The sequence below is a fragment of the Microchirus variegatus genome (genome assembly GCF_963457635.1).
Source record: "Microchirus variegatus genome assembly, chromosome: 4".
Lineage (NCBI taxonomy): Eukaryota > Metazoa > Chordata > Actinopteri > Pleuronectiformes > Soleidae > Microchirus > Microchirus variegatus.
This window is the reverse complement of record NC_139805.1, coordinates 15,241,158-15,263,723: the sequence shown is the minus strand read 5'-3', so window position 1 is coordinate 15,263,723 and position 22,566 is coordinate 15,241,158. Positions and strand designations below refer to the sequence as shown.

Below are 22,566 nucleotides of genomic sequence, written 5' to 3'. Positions count from 1 at the left end.
GCCACCACAGTCATCTGATGATGTTCATGCAGCAGTTAAAGTATTCAAGGCATTTCAGCTTTTAGCCTTCCAGAGAACTAAATGTTATCAACATAACAGAGCTACTCATGTAGCGTTTAATAAAGAAGCAGGAGTGCTTTTGAAGTGAAGATCACATGAGAATGATGATCCGTTTAGAAAAGTGGTTATAAATGTGACAACTGTTACTATCCAGGTGGGACAACATCATTTTGTTGATTAACAGAATTAACAGAAGTTCTGCCAGAGCCGACTAGACTGGTTTGATCTGGAGAAGAGCCGATGCCAGGCCTGTCTGCAGACTCACTGGAGGACGTGACGCGGGAAGCGGATGCGACCCCAGGACTGCAACAGCTTGCGGGGGTCCTCACCATCCAGCTGCAAGTTCTTAATGGAGCTGATGATCTCTGCATGCATGTCTCTGATCACACCACGCGCATATACCCAGTGTGGAAAGGGAAGGAGAGAAAGGAAAAGGGAGGAGGAGGAGGAGGAGGAGGGGGAAAGCAGGAGAAAGATTGGGGGGGAAAATGACAAAAAGAAAGGAAAGGGAGAAAGAAACCCATAAAAGCAGGGATTGATAGAACATCACTGTTAAGACACACCACTGCAGTTACCCAAGACAGGAACGTACACAGGATAGCTGGGGGTCTGGTATCAAGAGGAACTTCAGCTTTCACCTTCGAGAAAACTGTATTATCGCATTATTCATGTTTTTTTGACCACCCAACCATGCTGCTATATCCGTTTTAAAAACAGAAAAAAAGAGACACACACACACAGAATCGCAGGGGGAATTTTGGGTTATATTCACACCCAGATCCCTGCCACCGAGGTAGTTAACATGCAGAGCTTAGTTGGAGTTCATGTGATTTGCCATTGTTTCCATGCTGGGGCTTTTACCGGTTGTGTGACTGTAAATGGTTACTGGTGAGGATTTTGGAATTATGGTCCTTTAATTTAAACTGGTGATACTCTGGACACAGAGCCTGATTATGTTAATTTGGAGGTTTCTCCATGTCCAAGAGCTTTTCCATGCAATTTCCTTACTTACCATAAAGGGTCATGAAAACAGAGGAGGCAAGGCAGTGAAGGAACATATACAGTGAAAGGACCACAGAGAATCTGACCCCTACACCTCATTCTTTGCAGATCTGGAAGGGACTGGGTTTACTTCAAGGTTAAAAGATTAACAGAAAATGTTCAGTCTACAAAGCGCAACCCAGCAATTTCAGATCCGAAAACAGGATGTAGAAAGTCAAGGTTCGGAGGGGCTTGACAATCCAAAAATATTCTCCTACAGTCTTGTGAAAAAGCAATTTCAATTTGTTGTTTTCCAATTCGCTTGTTTATTTAAACAGGTGTCCCTGTATTCATTTTAATACATGTGTGTATTAAGTGACAGCTGATGTGAGTAATCTGAATGGCTAATCAGAATAAGTCTGAACAAATGCTTTCGGGTGCTCTATTGCAAAAATAATACATTTGAGGCAGTGAGGGAAATCAAGGTGAAAGGGCTGTAATATGTTATAATAGTGTACCAATGCTTCCTTCATCAATTGAATCATATTTACTAGCTAAATAAAGCCTTCACTTAAAGCATATTTCCTTCCTGCTTGGCCTCATGTCTTCATTCCCTTTTCCTGTCCACCAAATTCACTTACTTCTTATTCTCATAGCTAGCAAAGATGTCTTCAAAGGCCTCTAGAGGGCGCTCCTCTGAGTGATCAAAGTAGAAATCGAGCTTAGATGCTCGTCTGTGGATGGGAGAGGGAGAGGAGAAAACCGCACACACTGGAGTCACCAAAGGGTGGAAAGGATATGGGTGACTGAGATGAGGTGATGGAAGATTTTTTTTCTGTCAGTGTGACACCAAAATCTCTCAGTTCACATGAGTAACTCAGATGGACAGTAGGTGTTTGTCTGACATTGTTCTTCCTCATCTCATCTAGTACCAGAAAATATGAAGGGGTCCACAGATCCCCAACTGTTTTTAAACATTCCCCTCACCATCAACAAGGACCACCAATCTGGAAAGGGTGTAGTTTAAGAGTTTATCAACCTCACAAAGGCTGAATATGTATTCCTTCCTATTTTAATAATAAATCTGTGTTTCATAAAAGAGAAAGGCGTCAAATATTGAACGAGATCAACAGTCTGCTCATTCTCTGCAGTACTAAAACTGATTCCTCCAAAGAAAACAGACCTGACAACCAAGACCAAGACCATGTGGCTACTTACTTGTACATTCTTTCTATTGGAGCATTGGAACGTTGAAGCTCTCCTAAAGGAGTTCTGGAGACTGGACGGACAACACCTACAAACATAAACACACACCACACATCATTAACAACTGAAACAGCATATTAACCATAAGCAGGCTCTCGGGGGTTGATCAGAGGCACATGACTCTAGCAGTTGCCGTTTTCATTTTTTTCGTCTGAACTTAATTTAATCTCTTTAATCCACAATAAAAAGGCTCCTACGTCAATGGTCTATGTCTGAGAGGACAAAAATAGGCTAGAGGATTGAGTGTTGGAGAAAAAATGTCAAAATCTCCCAAAGCATAACATTTCTGATCTCCATTTTCTACTGTGTGCAGACATGAAAGACTTATGAGGAAGTAGAGAAACTGAAGTAGTCAGAGGTTGTGATATAAACTGCATTTCTTGTATGGTGATAGAGCTGCGGCAGTTTTTAATTACATAACTATAAATTATCAAAATAATCATTTTTGAAAAGCTGATGTATATTGACGAATTTGTGTTTTTATTTGTTTTTTTAAATCAACATGCTTTTATTAAATATATAGATATACAGTAGATCGATATAAGCTATATAATATGGTAGACGGCAATAATATGACAGCTCTATAATTCTGATGTACCTGACGTTTTGGCAGCCCAGGAACGGCCAGCCTCATTGAAAGCAGCAATGCCTCTGATAGTGGCACGGAGGATGCCCCAGCGAAACATGGCCACTGGATCCATGCCGATGAGCTGCCGGACATATGCGCGGTCGCTGCTCCGCAACAATGCCACAATGTCAGGACGCATGTGGTCCGTGTTCTTTTCCCGGAAATCCTGATGTCATGATAATTACAAGAGCCAAAATCAAAACACAAAACAAATGATGTAGGTCATATTTTCATCTCACTTGATATATACTTTTTGAATTGAATTACATCAGCAGAAGTCACGGTTTACCTTGATTTGATATTTGACTTTTCCTGCAAAGTGGCGAATGACAAAGGCCGGCTCCATGACTGGTGTGGGGACGAAGTATTTGTTGCCCTGGTGCTGCTGCTTGAATTTGGCTAATAAAGTCTCATCTGTGGCGTGGGGAAAGCTGGAGAGCAGTCACAGAAAGAAGAAGAAAGAAAAACACGAGAACAAAATACAGATAAATTAACAATTTCAACTAATTCCTAACAGACTTTAACCTCATACACAAATGAGACGTGAATGAAGAGCAAATGATGTGCAGCTGTGTCTTACTTGCTCTCCTCATCCAGCAGGTACAGCAGGCCAGTAGGCTTCTTGCTGATGAGATGGATGCAGCCCACATTGTTTGTGTAGTGGATGTTGTGCCAAGTGATTCCCTCTGCTTGGTATTCCTCCTGTAGAGGCAGGACAACACATTTCCGTTTCATGTTAGACAATTCATAATGATCTGTTATCATGACTTATTTCACGAAAAAGTAAAAATCTAAAAGGAAAAAGTTAAGATGGAGAAGTATAACATGTTTCAGGTCAAGACTGGCTAAATAAATATTATGATGACTCTTTGATTCATTCAAACATAACCCAGCACTCTGACAGGTAAGATAAACCGGAGTGAATTAGCATGTCAATTTTACAATAGAGCAGTCAGGACAGGGAGTAAATCATCTGCTAGTGTCACATGGAATTAGTTTAGTATATAGGAAACAAACACAATTGCTCACCTGTTCCAGATTGAAGATGTGATGGTTGAAGTAAAACTGCAACTGCTCATTTGCATAGTTGATGCAGAACTGCTCAAAGCTGTTTGTTGTGAAGTCTTCAAAGCCAAAAATATCCAGGACACCAATGGACAAGCACTGGAAAACAGGACCATGCACACCGATCATTGAGAAGCAGGCGGGCGAATGTAAAACTTCTATGTTATTAACCTGAATAAAATAATATTTATAGTGTTTTAACATGTGCATATTTGATTTTGTTTCTCACAGCGATAGATTCCTCCATGTCTTTCTTGTTAAGCAGTGCATGATTGATGCGTAGGACGATCCAGTCAAACAAGGCACTGTACAGAGATTTGGCCATGGAGTCTCTGGCTGTGACGGCCTGATGAGAGAATGAGGAGATCAAGAAAACTGTGATTACACCATTGATTGAACATAAGCACAGAAAAGAAGCATAGGTGCAGTTCGACACTGAGATCATATACTACAATACAAAAAATTTAGAAAAAAAAGGCACAAGGAGGTGGCAGGTCACAATACGTGTACACTTTTTATATTATTATGTATTAGAACTGTATTATAATGTCACAGAAAGTGGTGTCTACCTCTGATTGGCTGTAAGGGAGAATCAGCTTGTCATTTACAGTCACCGTTTTCCTCTTTGTCAGCGCCTCAACCAGGAGCTCCTCTTTAACCTTAGAGAGAAACGCCCACAGGTTAATGCCGACTGTCACACACAGAACTCATTGACAGTTAAGTACAGAGTTGCAAAGATGTGCACAAATCTGTCACCTTTAGGAGGTCAGAGAGTGTAGTCAGGACCTCCGGGGGTCCCACATCCAACCCCTCGTCGCGGCCATTTGACTTCTTTGTGTAGGTCACGTTGCCCAAATACAAGATGGCCGAGAGGACAGAAAAGATCCTGCAGCACAGTCATAGAAAAAAATTAGATGAACTGAAAGTAGCAGCAGCAACAACACGGTCATATGACACATGCAATAACTATTCTACACACTGCTGCTCTTAGTCATCTGTTTATGGTCAAAATGAATAGAAGCATTGTCTACATACTGTCTCCAATAAATTCCTGCATTAGTTACTTAAGACACAGTCGTTGTTTGGATGAAACGCTAAAAAGCTTCTTTGTTATAAAATCTGTAAACTGTATATTGTGAGTGGAAAATATTGAGAGTGTTGTTTGAACAGCAGAAACATCAAATGATCAAAAATCTCACCGATTGTTTTTTTATTTCCAAATCTAAATAAATATGAGGCTTCCCACATTCCATATCCACTTACTGTTTCTTGGTGGCGGGAAGAAAGCCAACCATCTCCATTGCCTGCTGCAGCCTTTCAAAGTCATGACACAGATCTTCCTCATCTTCAATCTTAAAGTTTTGCTGCAAGAAAAAGGCAAATAGTTAGTGGGTCGTCTGTCGAGATGAGAAAATGAAAGCAACGTGATCAAATGCAACAATGAACAGGTAAAAGAACAGAGGTGGATGTAAGAGTGAGCGAGGATCCAGGGGGAATTTCAACGAGTGAGCGAACAAAGAAGAAGACTTGATTAACATGCAGTTCACATGTGTGCAGTCAGCAGGGAGAGCAGCTTATTCACACTCTATGAATACCAGTCACATTAACAGTCAGGACATTTACAGGACGACAGACAAAAAGAACTGTCGTAGTCCACAGTTATTTTAGACTTAACACGTTCAGGTTGGGTGTGTGGTTGGGAATCAAACTATTGTTGATATATACAGTATGTTCCTCTAGACCCAAACTGGTCTACACAGAAGACAACAGCAAGAAAAGTATGGCTGAATTTAAACTCTGTCAGCTTACAAACTTAAATATTTTGAAGTTTATTTATGGCAGAAAGACATGGGATGGTGCTTTAGCCATAAACTCAAGATGTTCTGGTCTGTGAGGTAATTTGTCAACCAGAAACACAAGTGTAGCAGAACATGAATGTGCATGTGCATGTGCATGCATGTAAATGTAATAAGTTAATTACAACTGTTCATTGTTCATTAGAAGTGTTGAAATAGTGTACTAGTGGGCTGAGCAACCTGATCAGGGGAGATTGATATGTAATGAAATAAAATAAAATATAAAGTCAATATTTTCCCAAAATGTAGAGAGTGTAAAGAACTGGATGTGATGGGGCTGTAGTGTACCTGCTTGAGGTAGAAGTATTCTTCAGGTGGCAACAACTTAAACTCCTTCCTCTCCTCCTCTGAAGCTCCCAACAACAGGTAGTAAAACACGTGGTAGTTCCTGGAAAAAAACAACATGTAGAATCACTTCAGTGGATAAACTAATATCCATCATGAGTTTGCTGGTGAGCAGTTGTCAGTGGACATTAGTACCATGTTCGAGCCAAACCTGGAAGTCAACAACACATTGTATTATGCTAATAGAAGGAAGACTGGGCTGTAGTTCGGTGATATCAGTTTTCCACTTAAGCTATCAATAAGCAGGTAGGTGGACAAACAACAGCCCACATGTGTTAGGATTTTCCACAGTTATTACTACGAAACAGTGACATAATACTGCAGACCAGACTCCCCGACTAGACAGGCAAGAGCCTCTGTCAACAGTGACTGTGAGCTCGGTTATTAAAGGTTCAGGTGAATACATTTTCCAAATGAAGGTGGGGGATATCTAGACAGGAAACTGCTGAATAGTGTTTTAATATAAAGCATCCACCAACCCTTATGAGTGTTTCCTTATCTGTGTCGGTGTTCTCTCAAAAAACTTGTGAATCATGTGGTCAGGAAAAAAAACAAACCTTCCTGTATCAGTAAAAGCTTTTGTGGCTATGGCTTTGCAACATGTGTACTGATAAGAGAAGCTAAATTTAGGGTGCAGTAAGTGGGCATGAAATACTGCCAGTCTGTAAAAAAAAAAACTTTAATAAAACAACAACAAAAACAGTCACACAGACGAGTAGACTGTGCATCTGTGAGTTGAGTCTGTGTCACTGTGAGTAACAGTGGCTTGAGCAATGCGACAGAGGAGTCAGTGATGACAGTGCAACAGTTAATAAATAACAAGCCCAAACTGGACTCGCTAAGCCTGTCTTTAAAATGGGGAAACAATTACATTGATATGATATATGAGCGCTACCTTAATATAAGGTGTTCTACATAGTGCAAAAACACATTGAGTTTATTATGGACACAGCTAATGATAGTGAAGTCAAAGTCATATCTCAATATTTAATTCAAAGAGTAGAAACCCTGAATGTCAAACACTTTTATGGATATGATTAAAAAAAAGCGTATTCTATTCAAACTTGCCATCAATTAAATATTGATAAAACCCACAGGAAAGGATAAAGTGTGATCAATTAAATCGATTTATGAAAATCAAGGGTAAAGATTAAACGGTTAACTTCAAATCCAACCAAACTCCCCATGTTTGTACAGAGAGGCCCATTAAGGTCAGTGAGGTTGAGAGGTCAAGACTCTGCCTCACCTCTCGTTCTTCTCTCTGGAGACCAGACGTGACTTCTCCAGGAGATACTTCTCCACCACAGCCCTGAAAGAAGAAAAGAAAGACATGGGAGGGGAGGGGAGGGGAGGGGAGGGGAGGGTACAAGAAAAAGGAAGAAGGAAAATTGTGAGACTGAATCATTTAATACAAAGTTCACTCAGCTTCGTCTCTCTCTGTGTGTGTATCGATTGTGCATGTGTTTGTGTCAACTTTCAGGTCATATGAAGGTTTGTAATAAAAAAAATGAGGGGAGGAATTAAGGGAATATTGTCAAAGTAATCAAAGTCTGTGTACAAAGCATTCAGACACCGTGAGATGCATTGCATAGCAGATCACACACAACAAAAACCTCACTCCATTACAGAGTTCATTTATTTTACTCCAGTGTAGAGCAAACATGAGGGGAGGGGACAGTGGAGTAGAGGTACAATTTCAGAGGATGTGAACACAGTCATGAGATATGCACTTTTAAAAGCAGTGGTATTTACCCACTCGACCAGGCCAAAGTCATAAAGTTGTCTAAATCAGATTTTATAAGTCAGAGTTTCTTTTTTTTTCTCTATAACCAGGCATAAACAACTCTGACGCCAGTTGTCGTGATACACCAAAAATAGATCTGTGCTGTGAGAAACACTGGTGTCCCTTTGCTATATTGATGCCTCAAGTAAATACATACAGTGATGTGTTGTGTGGTGTTATTGACATTATACAAGATGTTGTTTGAGTTGATCAAATCCATCATATACACAACACACACACAAATATGATAAACTTCTTCTCAATGTAGTTTTTGGCAGGACACAGACTTGTGGCCTGTCCTGGATAAACTGACTGAAATATAACACCTCTATGATAACACATCCATGGCACGTCATCCATGTGAACTTTTATTGCTTGGTAGAAGCTTTACCAAACGTGGCACTTGAACCACTGTATATATCTATGTCATTTTTGTACACTGAACCAAATACACACAATGATACACTACTGTTCAAAAGTTTAGAGTTACCTTTACAATTGTGTTGTGTTTTCCATGAAAACTCACACTTTTATTCATCAAAAGAGTTGCAAAATGAATAGAAAATATAGTCAAGACATTGACAAGATTAGAAATAATGACTTTTATTCAAAATAATAATTCAAACCGCTTTCGTCAAAGAACCAGCAAAACTATTTTCAGCTGTGCTAACAAGGGTCTTCAAGGGTTTTCATCCATTAGCCTTCTAACGTGATCAGCAAACACAATGTACCATTAGAACACTGGAGAGATGGTTGCTGGAAATGGGCCTCTATACACCTATGTACATGTTCCATTAAAAACCAGACATTTACAGCTAGAATAGTCGTTAACCACATTAACAATGTATAGAGTGTATTTCTGATTCATTTAATGTTGTATTCATTGTAAAAAAGCGCTTTTCCTTCAAAAATAAGGAAATTTCTAAGTGACCCCAAACTTTTGAACAGTAATGTATGTTGTATGTGTGCGTTTGTGTCAGGAGATTATGAACAAGTACGGTTGATGAAGGAATATGAAGAGCCATCACAGCGGACACTATGCGAATGTGACAGCAACCAAAAAGTGTTGTCTGTTGCTTTTCTGTAAATACGGGGCTGATCTGAGAACTAAAAACACAAACCTAAAGTCTACATTTGCACACACAGAGACACCATCTCCTCTTTACACATTCTCTACACTATAATGACTGTTGCTTTCAACTGTCCTGCTCCAGTTTGCTCAGATCCCAGTGAGTAAGGATTAGTCGCACAGAGTTTAAGACACCATGTGTGAGAGAGAGAGAGCGAGAGCATAAAAAAACATCCCGTCTGTCAGTGAGTGTGGGTTCGCCCAGAAAGCAGAGAAGAGTGGAATAGCAGCCTCCTCTTTGTTGATCACCTCTATTGACTGTCTGAATAGCTGCCACTGGAGATGGAAAGATAGACGGCTGCCTTTGTTAAATCAACAGAACAGGGCTGGCTGCTGGGGTCCTCTGAATACTGATGTGATGAAGGCTTTACCAACACTTTAAGTCAGATGTTTCAAACTCGCAGCCCGTGGGCCACATGCAGCCCTCCAATCCATTAAATGTGACCCTCTAATTGATATCATGTTATAATTATTTATTCCTGTATGTCATAAATATTTTTTTGTGAAGAATACATTGTTAAATGTAAAATATTGTCACAAATAATTGAAATAACATGCCTTTTTCCCCAAAAGCTCAATTGACCAGCCCACTCCTGACCAGACTAGATGCTCAGTGGCTCACAGGTCATTAAGTTTGAGACCCCTGCTTTAGATGATGATAAATATATGAGGTGTTTTCAATTTTAGTTGCCCATTTCTGAAGCTATTTTCAGATATCAGCTCCAGATAATGTAAAAATTGGGTCTGGATGTTCTCCGGAGATTGCCAATTACAACACCGCAGGACACTGTCTGGGTCACAACAGCAGGAAGACATCCGGAGGATCCAGGTGAGTCGGGGGAACCTGGGAGTTTCTCCCGCAGCTTTCTCGCATTGAACTCACCCACACATGGTTCACAGAATAGACGAGTGAGCTGGCAGGAGAATCTCAAGAGTGTCCAAAGTGACTTTTGCTGACGTTTGTGTTCACACATACTGTACAGCTCGTGAGCTGCCTGTATGAATGCATGTGTAAGTGCCAGAGATGCTTTCAGAGAGGGTTTGAAAGCAGCTTAATTCAGGGGTTAGGGTTATTCAGGGGATAAATGGTATCGTTTGTTACAACTGTCATAAAAAACTAATGTACAATCCGTGTACAACAAACCCTTATTTGGTATCACTTGATTGGAAACCACTAGTTTAAGTTTTACAATATAGTGAGGATAATGCAAAAGGCTACAAAGCTTTGGGATTTGCCCTGGTAAGGAACGTTCACATGAGTTTTTATTATTAGTAAAAACAATGATGTTGATAAGCCATATTCTTATATACACATTCCCACAAACATTAAATAAGACATGATCATCCAACATTTTTATTATGGATCAAGACTGATGGTTATTTTCAGACAAGGTAATCACATTTTAGTTACTGTGACACATGATAGTCACTTTACAAGTACTGTCATTCGGACAGTGGCGTGACAATGCGATAGGATTAAGACGTCTTTTCAGGTGAAGCTCAAAGATAATTGCTCAGAAGCTCACTGATGTTTTTAAAGAAACAAAAACCGCACTCAGGCCGGCCCTACTTTGTAACACAGCTTCAGCCACATAAAATCAAATCTCATGATTGGATTACAAACCCCTCTCAGGGTAAGAAATTCAATAGAGCACAATGAGAAGTGCCATCAGGGGATAATCAGGTCGAAGAAGCCCATTTACTGTGCAGCTTAGCAGCTGTCACTATAGGCATTAAGAGGTTTCAAAGTCATTTTATTCATTTCATTTGTAATTTACTTTTTGAATGACTGTTTTCCGCATATACAGCAGTGAATCGTGTCACTCTACAGTCCTAATAATATACTGAATTGTCTTTGCAGGCCTTTGCTTCCATTTTACTGTGTCGTGTTTTAAGACACAATACTAAGCAGCTGTTCCTCGCTCCTTATGTGGAAACGAGGAAGTGACACAGCTGACCACTTTGATGCAGCTCCTAACCAGAGTTCGACTGATGAGAAAAAGGAAGGACAAGCTAGTGGTTGAAAGTATCAGTACAAAGACACACATTCAAACACTGCAGAGGAGGAACCACATGACCTGCCATAAAAATAGCAAGAGGAAGACATGGAGGTACAAGACCCTGATGATGACCGAGAGAGGAAGAGGTGACAGAATAAAGCTTTAGAGCTAACATTCAGCACATAGAGCTGATAGTCTTCCTATTGGAAGATTAAGGTTCAATTCCCATCTGAAGCGCTCCATGAATGTGCATGTGAATGGGTGTGAAAGGGTGAATGACAAAACTGTAGTGTAAAGCACTGTTAACAAGATCATCAAAAATACAGAACAATGCTTTATAAATACAGACCACTTACCACATCCTTGAAGGATGTTACGCAAACAGTCATTCACACATGCAGACAGTGTTAATTACTCACCCTCTGACCACTCCACTCTCCAGATAATTCACCTGGATAAATTTCCCAAAACGGCTGGAGTTGTTGTTGTGGGCTGTCTTGGCATTCCCAAAGGCCTGGATAAGACAACAGAGCACAGAGATACAGGCTGAGTTTAAAAGGGATGATATCACACAGCGCAATGCCAAATTAATCAACAACTGTACCAGATGAATTCGATATCAACACATTTCACAAATCAATCAATGAGGTCACTGATAAAGATGTATGACTCAGTGTAAGACGGTGCTAGACACACTGACGGCAAATGGCCACTGTTGAGGTTTTGACACCAAACTGTGAAAACTCCCTAGTCTTGGACCTTATATGGTAGTGCAGGAAGAAAAAGTGAAATAGACCTTTCAGTCACCAGATCTATACTGGTGACCTTCAGGGAAGTCAACAACAGCAACAAATTACCGCAGCAACAAAGAAACTAGATAGTCCAGGGGTTAGATCTCATTTTTTAACCGCAGCTGAGACCACAGAAGGGGGGTGGGACTCTCTCTGCATGTGTGTGTGTGCATGTGGGGTGAGCATCTGCAACTCGTTGTCCCCCCTTGCCCTCCTCTCACTCTCTACCCATCCATCTCTCTCTTTTCAGTGCTGCCTTTTTTCTTCATTTAAGACCTTTTGCCTTCACTCTCGTTACCTCTCTCTCCATCTCCGTGTTTGCGTGTGTGTGAAAGACAGAGCGGGAGACAGTGAGAGAGTGCGAGAGAGCACAGGTCAGTGATGATAAATGAGGTTAAGGACAGCTATTCTGTGGAGCAGTGTCAGAGCAGCACCAGAGTTTGTCCCCAGGCTCCAGGCTGAAGTTTAACCCAGCCAGCAGTAGGCTGCAGCGACCAGGCCTTGATGAGGAGCCCTGTTTATTGCGCCGACACAGCCACTGAATAGCCTTCTTTTTTTCCTTCATGATGCACATGCTCCCATGGTTACAGATAGACAGATATACACACACACACACTCAACAAAAGGCCACCGCAGGGGAAGTTGATTCAGTGCATTCTAAATAGGAGCAACTCTGTGTTTTCAAAAGCAGTTGCAGAGTAAATTTGATACAGTGGTGCTGGGGATGATTAGTTTGGGGGCACAAACAAAGCCACACTCCGACAGGGGCCGAGCGAGATTCCTTAGAACGGATTGTTGACCTACTTTTTATTTCCTCTGCTCTAGCACACCCGGTTTGTATTACGCTTTTAAACGACTTGAGGATTCTTTACTTTTTACTCATTTGCACTAACATTATGTGACAGTAACCTATTTTTCTCAAGCCGATATGTGTGTTTAACACTTTAGTTGCAGGACTTGTTTGTTGATGTCAGAGATAATAATCAATTTTTCCTTATCAGCGACCAGCATGACTCTTCTTCAGTTAACATGGACTTGCTCAGACAAGGCACCAAACCAAGAGCTCACTTTCCAATGATCTCTTTCACTCTAGTTTTTGCATGTGGATCCTACTAATCTTCTGTTTTAATGTGTATGTTTAGTATGTCAATACAGTATACATGGTGTAATGCTATTCATTTATTTGAAAAATTGCCTGTGCTTACAAAGTACTGCTCCAAGTTTGAGGGTCTGTTCAGTGTGTTTTGACATTTGTACAACAAAGTGTCTCACTGCCTAATGCTGCGGGCACTACTATTCTAATCCACCACACTCCATACACATGGCTAAAATGGCCAAAAACCCTGGGAAATCTCTGCAAAGCCCAGGCCACTGCAGCGTGGAGGGAATGTTAAACATGTCACAGCATCATTCATATTTGAACATGCCCATAAACAAGTGTTCCAATTGGCTGGACGGCTCCGCAGGTATGAGGAAGTGGAACGTCAGTCTTGCCAAACTGTGTGAACAGGGAAAACGTGGTCTAATCTGTATTCTTACGAAATATCGGTGCTCTACAGGAGGAGCAAAAGGCGGAAGGGAGAGTGAGAATTAGAGAAGGAGGGGGAGACAAAAACAAAAAAAAACAAAAAGCTGGTGTGGTTCAGCAGTCTGCATTGTGTACATGCTGTGTGTATACACATCCAGACATCTAGTGACCATCTGATAGTGTCTAACAGTGCTTTAACTGATTATTTGCTGTGGTGAGCTGGTTCTCTCACACACTGAACTAGGGGAGTGTTTCTGGAACAGTGCAAGTCATGAGCCATTTGTCTCAACAAGCAAGTGAAGCACGGGTGATAATATGTAAATTATATACTAAGAACCATAAAATTTAAGGTGTGCATGATCAAACAAATTAATGGGATGGAACAGTCGTTTCCAGAGAGTAAATTCAGGAACAACTTTTTGTGTCCAAACTCCAACAGCTTGTTCTTGGGACTCTACATGGAGGCAGTGCTTCATTCTTTCAAGCAGAGGTTCAGTTAAACTTTTCCACAGTCTCTGCCAAGGCCTTGACACCGACACCTCACTACAGCATAGACACACTCACAAAAGGACTCTAAATAGCCCAACTGCCAAAAAACTGTTCCCACATTTGCAAAGCACAATGACAGGCCTCAAACACAACTGATCAAACCTCTGTGTGGAGTGTGTTCCTCAAACTATACTAAAATATACTCTACAATTACCGCCGCGTTACAAAGCTTAGTAAAGCTGAACTGTTTAATAAATTGTGGCTATAATTTTGAGACAAAACATCAATGGCATTTAGTGAAAAAATAATCCCAATCTTTGTTGTTTACCCCAAATGTGAAAAAATGCTTTGGTGACATCACATGATATTGGCAGTGATTAAATGCAACCACGTCTCTATACAGTTCCTCTTCTATACTTGGCCATGCTTCAAGCCACACACTAAGATATCCCATCAACTACACGTTAACCCCTTGAGCTCGACTCGACTGAATTGTTGACAATGAATTGATTCTTTGAGTTATAATAATGACATCAATGGTGCTTTAAAGGGGCAGGAGTGTAGATTCAAAAACGGTGAATTCTCAATAAATGTGGTTATATTGAAATACCTCATGAATTTACTGCATGGTGTTTCTGAATATTTCTAAAATGTTTAAACAGAATGATACAGCAGTACGCTCACTTCGAGATGTGTGACATTTTGGATTAGTTTTTCATATGGCAGCACATTAGATTTAACCTACACGAGAAAATCTAATATGTAAAGACTTCATTGAAAACAGATTATCAAGCAAATTTTGCTTGTACAAACATTACAATTGCTCCTTTTCTCGATGATGCACCCTGTCAAACTGAACATATTGTGTTTAAAACTAAAATGGCACTTAAGGCAAACATTTGCTGCAGAGCTAAACAAGTTATATGTTTACAAATACAAGGACAGCAAACAGACATTCTGCTGAGTGTCACAAGACAGCTACAGTGTGTAGCAGCAAATCAAGCACAATGGCAACAAACCAATTTCTGCTGGATGAAAGCAGAGTGGAAACAAAATGGTGGTCGTTTTTAAACAAGTGACCAAATATTCTGTATAAATACAACCTGCAAATCTTGCATTGACAGTTTCATTTTAGTTTAAAGTTTTCCCTTTAAAACTAAGTGATGACACAGCCCATATATTTCTAATCCGAGTAATAAAAAAGTCCATCCTGCAGTGACTGATATACATGCTATGTGCCAGCATGTCATACGGCCAAACAATGCAAGCAGGACAGGGCACATGTTAGAAGCATGGAAAACGGAATGGTTAAGATTAGTTTTTCAGTCATCAGCTTTGCTCCTCCTGTGGCATGGTGTTTTACCAGATTGGAGCCATTTTAAAGCACTCCACCCATGTCTAGATGGGTACCACATCAAACTTCAGCTTGTGGTGTGGTCACTGTACCATTATTAGACCCTGAAGTGGCCTGCAGCACGCTGCTACATGCAAGCTTTAGGGAACAGCCTGTTAGGAACAGCGTGTCCTACTCTTTAATGTGATTCTGAATGATATGATTACAGTTATAACTTTGTGTATGTGTGATGAAAGGCACAAGTGTATGATGCAGCAACTTTACTCCCTGGTAATGCCATCTTTTCCCAGACTCAAACACACAATAATGCCACCCAGCCTGACCAAATATAGCTGAGGAATAAAGAGGTACAACCCATAACTAAAAGATAAACAATGGATCAGCAGACAGAATGGTCAGCTACTCCTCTGCACTTCCTGGACAACAATACAATGCTTTAGTCTATCCACACCCTTAAAGGCTCTGAGCTTGTGGCAGCAAGGAGCAACTACTGCTGTTACTTCCCGTGTCGTAGTCACTTCCTGTTAAAGAGGGTTCCGGATAATAGGAGCTTTCTGTCTGAAACTGTGAGACACAGTGGCAAGAGTGGCTTACCGCCGTGTCAAATTATTACAAGTATTCTTACCTCACTGATTGATCATTTAATCAATACAATAGTGATGACTTCATATCACAAGACTTCCTATACTATCCTATTTGTAGTCCAGTTTGTTACTAAGCACATAACTTTTTTTTCTATTTTTGCCTATAACAGCATGCATATAGCTCTTTACCAATTAAATGAATAACACTGCAAGGCCAACCCATCACTTATATCATACCTTACACCAAATGTTTTTACTGTGAGCAAGAAACAAAGGCGTGGTCAGTCTGGGATTTTTTTCTCTACTTAGAATTAGGTCATACTAGAAGTCAACTGAGCTTTCTTTTTAGAACTATGAATCACTACAACAAGCTTTTATGTATCCCTAATGAGCTAGCTGGATTGGTTACGTTCTGATGATGACATGAAAGAGACCAATAAAGCATTACTCCTGCAACTTGGAAAATAATCAGGCAAGCCGACAGCAGAATTTGTTTTGCTTTCACGCTTGTCATGCTGTTTCCCCACTCCACCAGTAACAAAGGTGTTACTTTTGCAATGTCAGGTTTGAGAGGACAAAATATAGTATATTACAAACCAACATTTGAAAAGAATGAATTAAGGAAATGTTGGTTTAAACATATTCCTATGACTACACTAGGGAAGTAAAGCTTGCTGCATATTTACCAACTATTGACTCAACCTAATATTTCCTGTCATATTGTATTCTTTAAACTCTCTGTAACAGAGGACGTTGTTGCTGACATAAAGAATAAACCTCACAACCTGACAAAAGAAAACAAAGACGTCAACAGAACGGCAAAAAAGAGGTTAAACCAGTTCAACCAGTTTACAAGTGAAATACTCATTTGTTGCTGGAGAGCTGTTTTACAGGTAGAGGACCTATTTTTTATTTTTTTTTTCAAACTACAGCAAGGTATTTAAGTAGGACAGAGGCTTTCGCAGATGGTTTCAGGTTGGGGCTATTCAATCTGCCAGCAGCACACAGCCCACAGCCTGAGTTTGGCACAATAAATGATGATCTCATCTCCTCAAAATGTGACCCAGGCCTGGAGACCTCCCCTATAGCTTGAGACACACACATGTATGTGCATACACATGCATGCGCACACACACTTTGCGTTTTCCGCCACTGTAATCTGATCAGTTTCCATGACGAGAAAAGTAAAGTAAAGCCCCTTTCTCAAAGTAAAGTTGCTTGGTTTCAATAAAACTGTCTAAATATAGAATTCTACACTCCACATGTAATGCCCTCAGTGGAAATTGTCAGGAAGGAATTACCAGAGGTAGACAATCTGTGTAGAGAGAAGCTGCAGGGAACATAATTCCAGAGAAGTTATTGCTTCCTCTGTAAAGCGAGTTTTGTTTCATGTCAACCATCTTACAAGTGTGCTGCAGAAACTGGGGGGTGGTTACCAAATTACACATAATAGTGTACAAAAAGCAACATCCTCGACTAATGCTCACACTTAAACTGAACAAAATCCACGTTTGGATGCTGCAGCGATCAAAGGAGAGTTGTACAGCTGTTCAATAACCACAATCATTGACAGACTGGTCACACATGGAATCCTGTCTCCACTTCCTTCGCTGACCAGGCCAGCAGAGACCAAACCCGTCTCCCTGTCTGCCCTTGCAACCACAGCTACACACACACATGCAAACACACACAGAAACACAGACACACAAGAAGTGAAAGACAGAGTGGCAGTGTGTCTGCCAAAGGGACAAAAACTCTGCTGATGTAGAGGAAAAATCTCACAATCACCTCCCCCTTCTTCTCTCCATCAGCCATCCAGAACCAACGACTGTGACAGACTGACACCCATCAAGGGACCAGCGCTTTCCGATAGTGTTTATGCACATATACGTGAAAGCTGATCTGTGAGTGAAAGCTCCACTACTGAGTAAGAGAGTTGGTACAGACATAACAAGCCATGGATGATGCACCATGATTGAAAATTACTGTAGCTGCCCAGCCCACCCAGTATTCTTGTCATTTAAACTCTAACCAACTGCTTTTATTATTCGGTTTTATTTGTTCCAGTGAGTGTTCCAATGAACTCTGACGGATCATATTTTCAAATCACTTTGAAAAAATAATAAAAATTCCAACATGTGGCTAAAAGGTCTATTTTTAGCCATATTCCCTGTAAAATAAAAGATTAGATTTATTTTCTTAACGTGAAGATTTACTTTCAGATCAACCGAGAGTAGCTACTTCTCCACTCTAGGGATGGCCATTTAAAGTGAAATTAAGAACATGGCTTTCTGCTTTTTTTGTCTACATTGTTCTTGGGTAATTTTGCTGCAACAGAGAGAAACTCTTGATCTTTTTGAATTTGATCTTTTTCCAGCTCTAATCTGTCAAATCACAAACAGACATTTAGATTACATCGCTAACAGGAGGCACTCTAAAAGCCTAATATGACCTGAGCTCATACACTTACATGCCACCCAGTACACTATACTACACACACACACAATATTATGCTTACAGAGATGTCTAATAATACGCAGTATGGAAGATTTGCATTATAAATTGAGTTAACTTTCCAGTGATGAGAGGCCTGCAGAGTACAGTGTTGAACCACACTCACAATGGACTGTTCCATACAAGAGTTGGGGGGGGGGGGGGATAAAGGAAAATAACTGCCTGAGGTCAGGCCAGAGGTAAATTCTTCCACATGTGAAAGTAGAGACCATGTTTCTCATTACAGAGGAAAGACATAAACAAAACAAAGTTACTCTGTTTTTTTGCTACATAGCTCCATGGTTGAATTAAACTGAATACAACTAAATTCATAGGGCGTAATGACTTACCATTCATGACGCAACCATTTCTAGTTAAACGAGAATGGCAGTCAGAGTATCATCAGACAATGCTACATATTTGTGTAGATCTTATGAGAGATATTAGGGAACAGGAAGTTGCCAAATCATCTGCAGCAAACTGTACTGTAAGCTTCACAAACCACAACACTATCTAATACATCAGATTTTTTATGACGATCCAAAACTTGAATGTTAAGGAAAATATCTGGTTCACTATTAAAGCATGCATGTTCAATGTAATTCATTTATTTATTCTGATGGTGGCCGATTAGCAGACAACGCCTTACTCACTGTAGTGAAAACAGAAACTGCTCAACTCAATCAATAGACCAATCAATAACTGGTCCGTCTGTCCGTTTATCTACAGTCTTCAAAATCGGCACAATCATCATCAACTAGCTAGCCTGATAAATACTTGTGTACTGATCAATATTTCCCAATTAGCAACTGCACAAAGTTGTGTTTCAGATTGGCTGCTTTGATTTAATCTGCCCTGCCACTCGTTGCAGTGAGCAAGTTAGCACAAGCATCTTTTTCTCAGAGGAGAAAGCAGGAAGAGAAGTCACCTAACCAAAATGACAACAAAGAAGCACAAGCTTTAGACCAACAGCAGCTGTCGATGAATGTAAGGCCCTGTGGCTAAGGAGAGCCCAGAAAGTGTCATGAAAACAAAAAAGACAAAGATCAGCACAGTGAATAAAATTGTTTGTACAAAATTGTTTGTGCAAAAACATGCACAGCGGAACAAAGAACAAAAGGCCTCATCTTTTACAGATAGACAAACAGATTGATTGATTGACTGATTCCACAACTGGGAAATGATTGAATGTTCTACATTTCCACAGCATTTTCAAAGGCAAGAGGCCACATGAAAGGGTTAATGGTGTAACTTCCCATCCTCTTTTTCATTTCTTCTTTCTGAGTAAAGCACAGTCTTTGTGTTAAAGCCCTTTACACTGTACACAGACTAACCTCTGCCACATTTAGCTCAGCCTGTGCACAAAAGTGCAATTGAGTCACAGCCTGGAAATATATATGTGCTTATTAAGGAACAAGTTCTGATCATTTCATACTGCATGTTTGCAAGAAATTATCTAAAAATATATCAACTCTGTATGCTTTACATCCTGTGGCATCATGTGTTTGCTTATTTCAAGTCATAGCAACTAAATAGTGGTGACTGTTACATATGACCAAATCTGAATCAGTAATGCATTTTAACACATGACTGAAGCAATTGTAGAAAATAAAGTAAGCATGAATCATAAAAACATAGCTTAAACATGAATAGCTACTCCACAATTTGGTGATATGTGAAATAAAGCTAAGTGGAGTTAACTTGTTTCATCAATATCTTCTTTCTTTTTGTTGTTATTTGGCTGTTCCTTTATAAGAGGCTGATACCAGATTTTAACATCACAGATTTGAATCCATCGTTAATTGCACATCTTACCTCCAAGACTGGCCCAGCACCTAGTATAGTCCTCTCCACCCCACTCGCATAACCCTTCTGGCTGAGCGCAGTCAAACAGTGGATCAGAAAGTTGGTACTCTGAGTTTTGCCCGAACCACTTTCCCCAGAGATGACGATGCACTGGTTGACCCTCTTCCTGAGCATGGCATAGTAAGCTACATCGGCGATAGCGAAAATATGAGGCTCCAGTTTCCCCAGCTGGTGGTTTTCATACATCTTGACATACTTCGGGTTGTAGATGGGCAGAAACTTGAAGGGGTTGATAGCGATGAGGATACTGCCTGCATAGGTGTAGATCTTTTTCTTGTAAAAGCGTGTGCGCAGATTATTTAATATCCCGTCCTCATTGAGGACAGGGAGGTTACAAAGGTCTGCAAAGTCATCCTGGGGAGGTGGAAGGAAGCCTCTGGCGGCTAACTGCTGCGCCTCCTGCTCCTTGGACACCGGTGGGAGGTGAACATACTGGATGGAACCATCATGATTCCTTTCCTGGAGAGAGATAAGAAAAGAAAAACAGGTTGTAAAACGGTTTTAAATCAATCAAATCTTCACATAGAAAAATATTCTGGATGGTTTTCTGGAATGTGAAGAGATATTTTGGTGTTGTTATACTTTTCCAGTCAGTAACTTCTAAACATGCTACCTATGTAAACAACTTGTTGGATTTTATTATTGAAGCAAAGCGATGCAAAAACAAGCAAAGTGTTTGCCGTCAACGCTACCTGTAGTAAGAAGTAAAAGCCAAAGCTTCGAGGATGTTCCTCCTGGGCTTTCCGTGGCCACAGCAGAAACCTTTGTACTGGCTGGTCTCCAGCCTCCAGCACCCACTCTTCTCCACCACATTCTTTCACCTCCGCCAGCACATACAGGCGGCCGGGGTCCAGCCCCAGTGCCGTGGCGGCATCCGAGATCACAGTAGCTGCGGTTGCATCCTTCTGCACTCTGTTGTGTAAAAAGAAGCGATTACAATGTCTGATCAATACCATCTTACAGTAGTCCTTTATTCATTTAAATACACTCAGGTATGTCACATTTAGGAGGTTTATTGGCAGAGATTGAATATACTACATATCAGTATGTTTGTGTCAGTGTATAATTTGCAAACTGCCTTGATTTTTGTAGCCTTGGAATAAGCTTTACATGTCCTTTAGGCAAGGGCTTTGGTTTATGATTATGCAAAGCCATGTTTCCACAGCAGCCCAAATGGACAAAGCAGACAGTGAGCATTTAGCATTTTGAAGCAGAAGCTTACGACACAAACAAAGAACGATTTCCACAGTAGTTCCCTGACATGATTGTAAAACAGAGGGCTGAGCCAAACAACTGTTTGTAACAGCCCAACCATTAGATCTCACTTATTCTTAGACAATATACTTTGAAATAAATAAGATCTCTGAACGTTTGCAACAAAATCAGAGTTAAAAATGTAAATTTTTACATGCTTCAACAATAACACTGTGGATCACTGACCTAAGGTTGCAGCAGGTGGAGGGATGGGCAGCCAGCCGTGGGTAGATCTGGAGCTGGTATAAGCGACCATCATTTTCAGTAGAGTTAGCTGGCCCACCTCCCCCTTTTCCTCCACCTGCGTTCGTTGCCATGGTGGCAGCGCCATCTCTGACACTCATCCTGAGCCAGGGGGAGTGGCCTCAGCATGCCGCACCCACTGCTTCCGTCACCAGATAGCACCTGAAAATGAAAGATTGAATTGAATAATTACTATTTTTTGTATTTCTATTATAAACACTAGAAATCTTTATGACCATTCCTACAAGTTGGATTTTAACAATGGACTGCAATAAAAGGGGGAAAAAAAGTGAGGAAAAGGTTGTGAATGAACAAGAAGAGTCACATTCACATTCACATTCACATTCATGCCATCTATTATCATCAATACTATTCCACTAAACACACAGCATGGCTATAGTGCCAGTAAAAGCCCAGTAGAAGAGCTTACATAGTGAACAATTTCCAATATAAAGCATTGCAGTCTTCTAAATGTCTAAACAATGTGTCATTGCAGCGCTGAAGAGCCATTTAAAATGCAAACAAAATAGTAGACTTTCAAACAAAGTCTCATACCAAATGGGAAGCTCTCACTTGGAATCAGACCCACAGATTTTTTCAGACTCTGCACATTGTGCAACTCTTGTACAGAGACGTGTCTCTTATTACACTGTAACAAAAGGCCTACGAAGATATAATAGTATAATAGGACACAGGCCTTATAAATAAGGAACAGATCATTTGTGAGGCCAGTGTCCTATCACATTGGGTTCCTGTCTAAACATGTTTCCTTGTAACTACTGGTTTATCATAAAGTATGTTAAAACCATGGGAAGCTGTAGGCATCGGCATACGCAAATAAAAAACGAGAT

General features: G+C 40.4%; 1 protein-coding gene across 1 annotated transcript in view; it reads right to left on the bottom strand.

Annotated features, from left to right (window-relative positions):
• myo9b (myosin IXB) overlaps positions 1-22,566 on the bottom strand; it is a 52,607-nt gene that overhangs the window by 11,736 nt on the left and 18,305 nt on the right. The window contains exons 2-18 of the mRNA XM_083887614.1: positions 21,659-21,877; positions 20,911-21,130; positions 20,168-20,677; positions 11,533-11,627; positions 7,448-7,510; positions 6,145-6,244; positions 5,264-5,364; positions 4,757-4,886; positions 4,570-4,659; positions 4,230-4,346; positions 3,965-4,099; positions 3,516-3,637; positions 3,225-3,366; positions 2,906-3,101; positions 2,260-2,335; positions 1,683-1,775; positions 326-439 (exon numbers count right to left, since the gene is read on the bottom strand). Of these exons, the coding sequence (XP_083743740.1) occupies positions 326-439; positions 1,683-1,775; positions 2,260-2,335; positions 2,906-3,101; positions 3,225-3,366; positions 3,516-3,637; positions 3,965-4,099; positions 4,230-4,346; positions 4,570-4,659; positions 4,757-4,886; positions 5,264-5,364; positions 6,145-6,244; positions 7,448-7,510; positions 11,533-11,627; positions 20,168-20,677; positions 20,911-21,130; positions 21,659-21,816 (2,462 nt within the window). The 5' untranslated portion in view covers positions 21,817-21,877. The remainder of the gene's footprint in view (positions 1-325; positions 440-1,682; positions 1,776-2,259; positions 2,336-2,905; positions 3,102-3,224; positions 3,367-3,515; positions 3,638-3,964; positions 4,100-4,229; positions 4,347-4,569; positions 4,660-4,756; positions 4,887-5,263; positions 5,365-6,144; positions 6,245-7,447; positions 7,511-11,532; positions 11,628-20,167; positions 20,678-20,910; positions 21,131-21,658; positions 21,878-22,566) is intronic.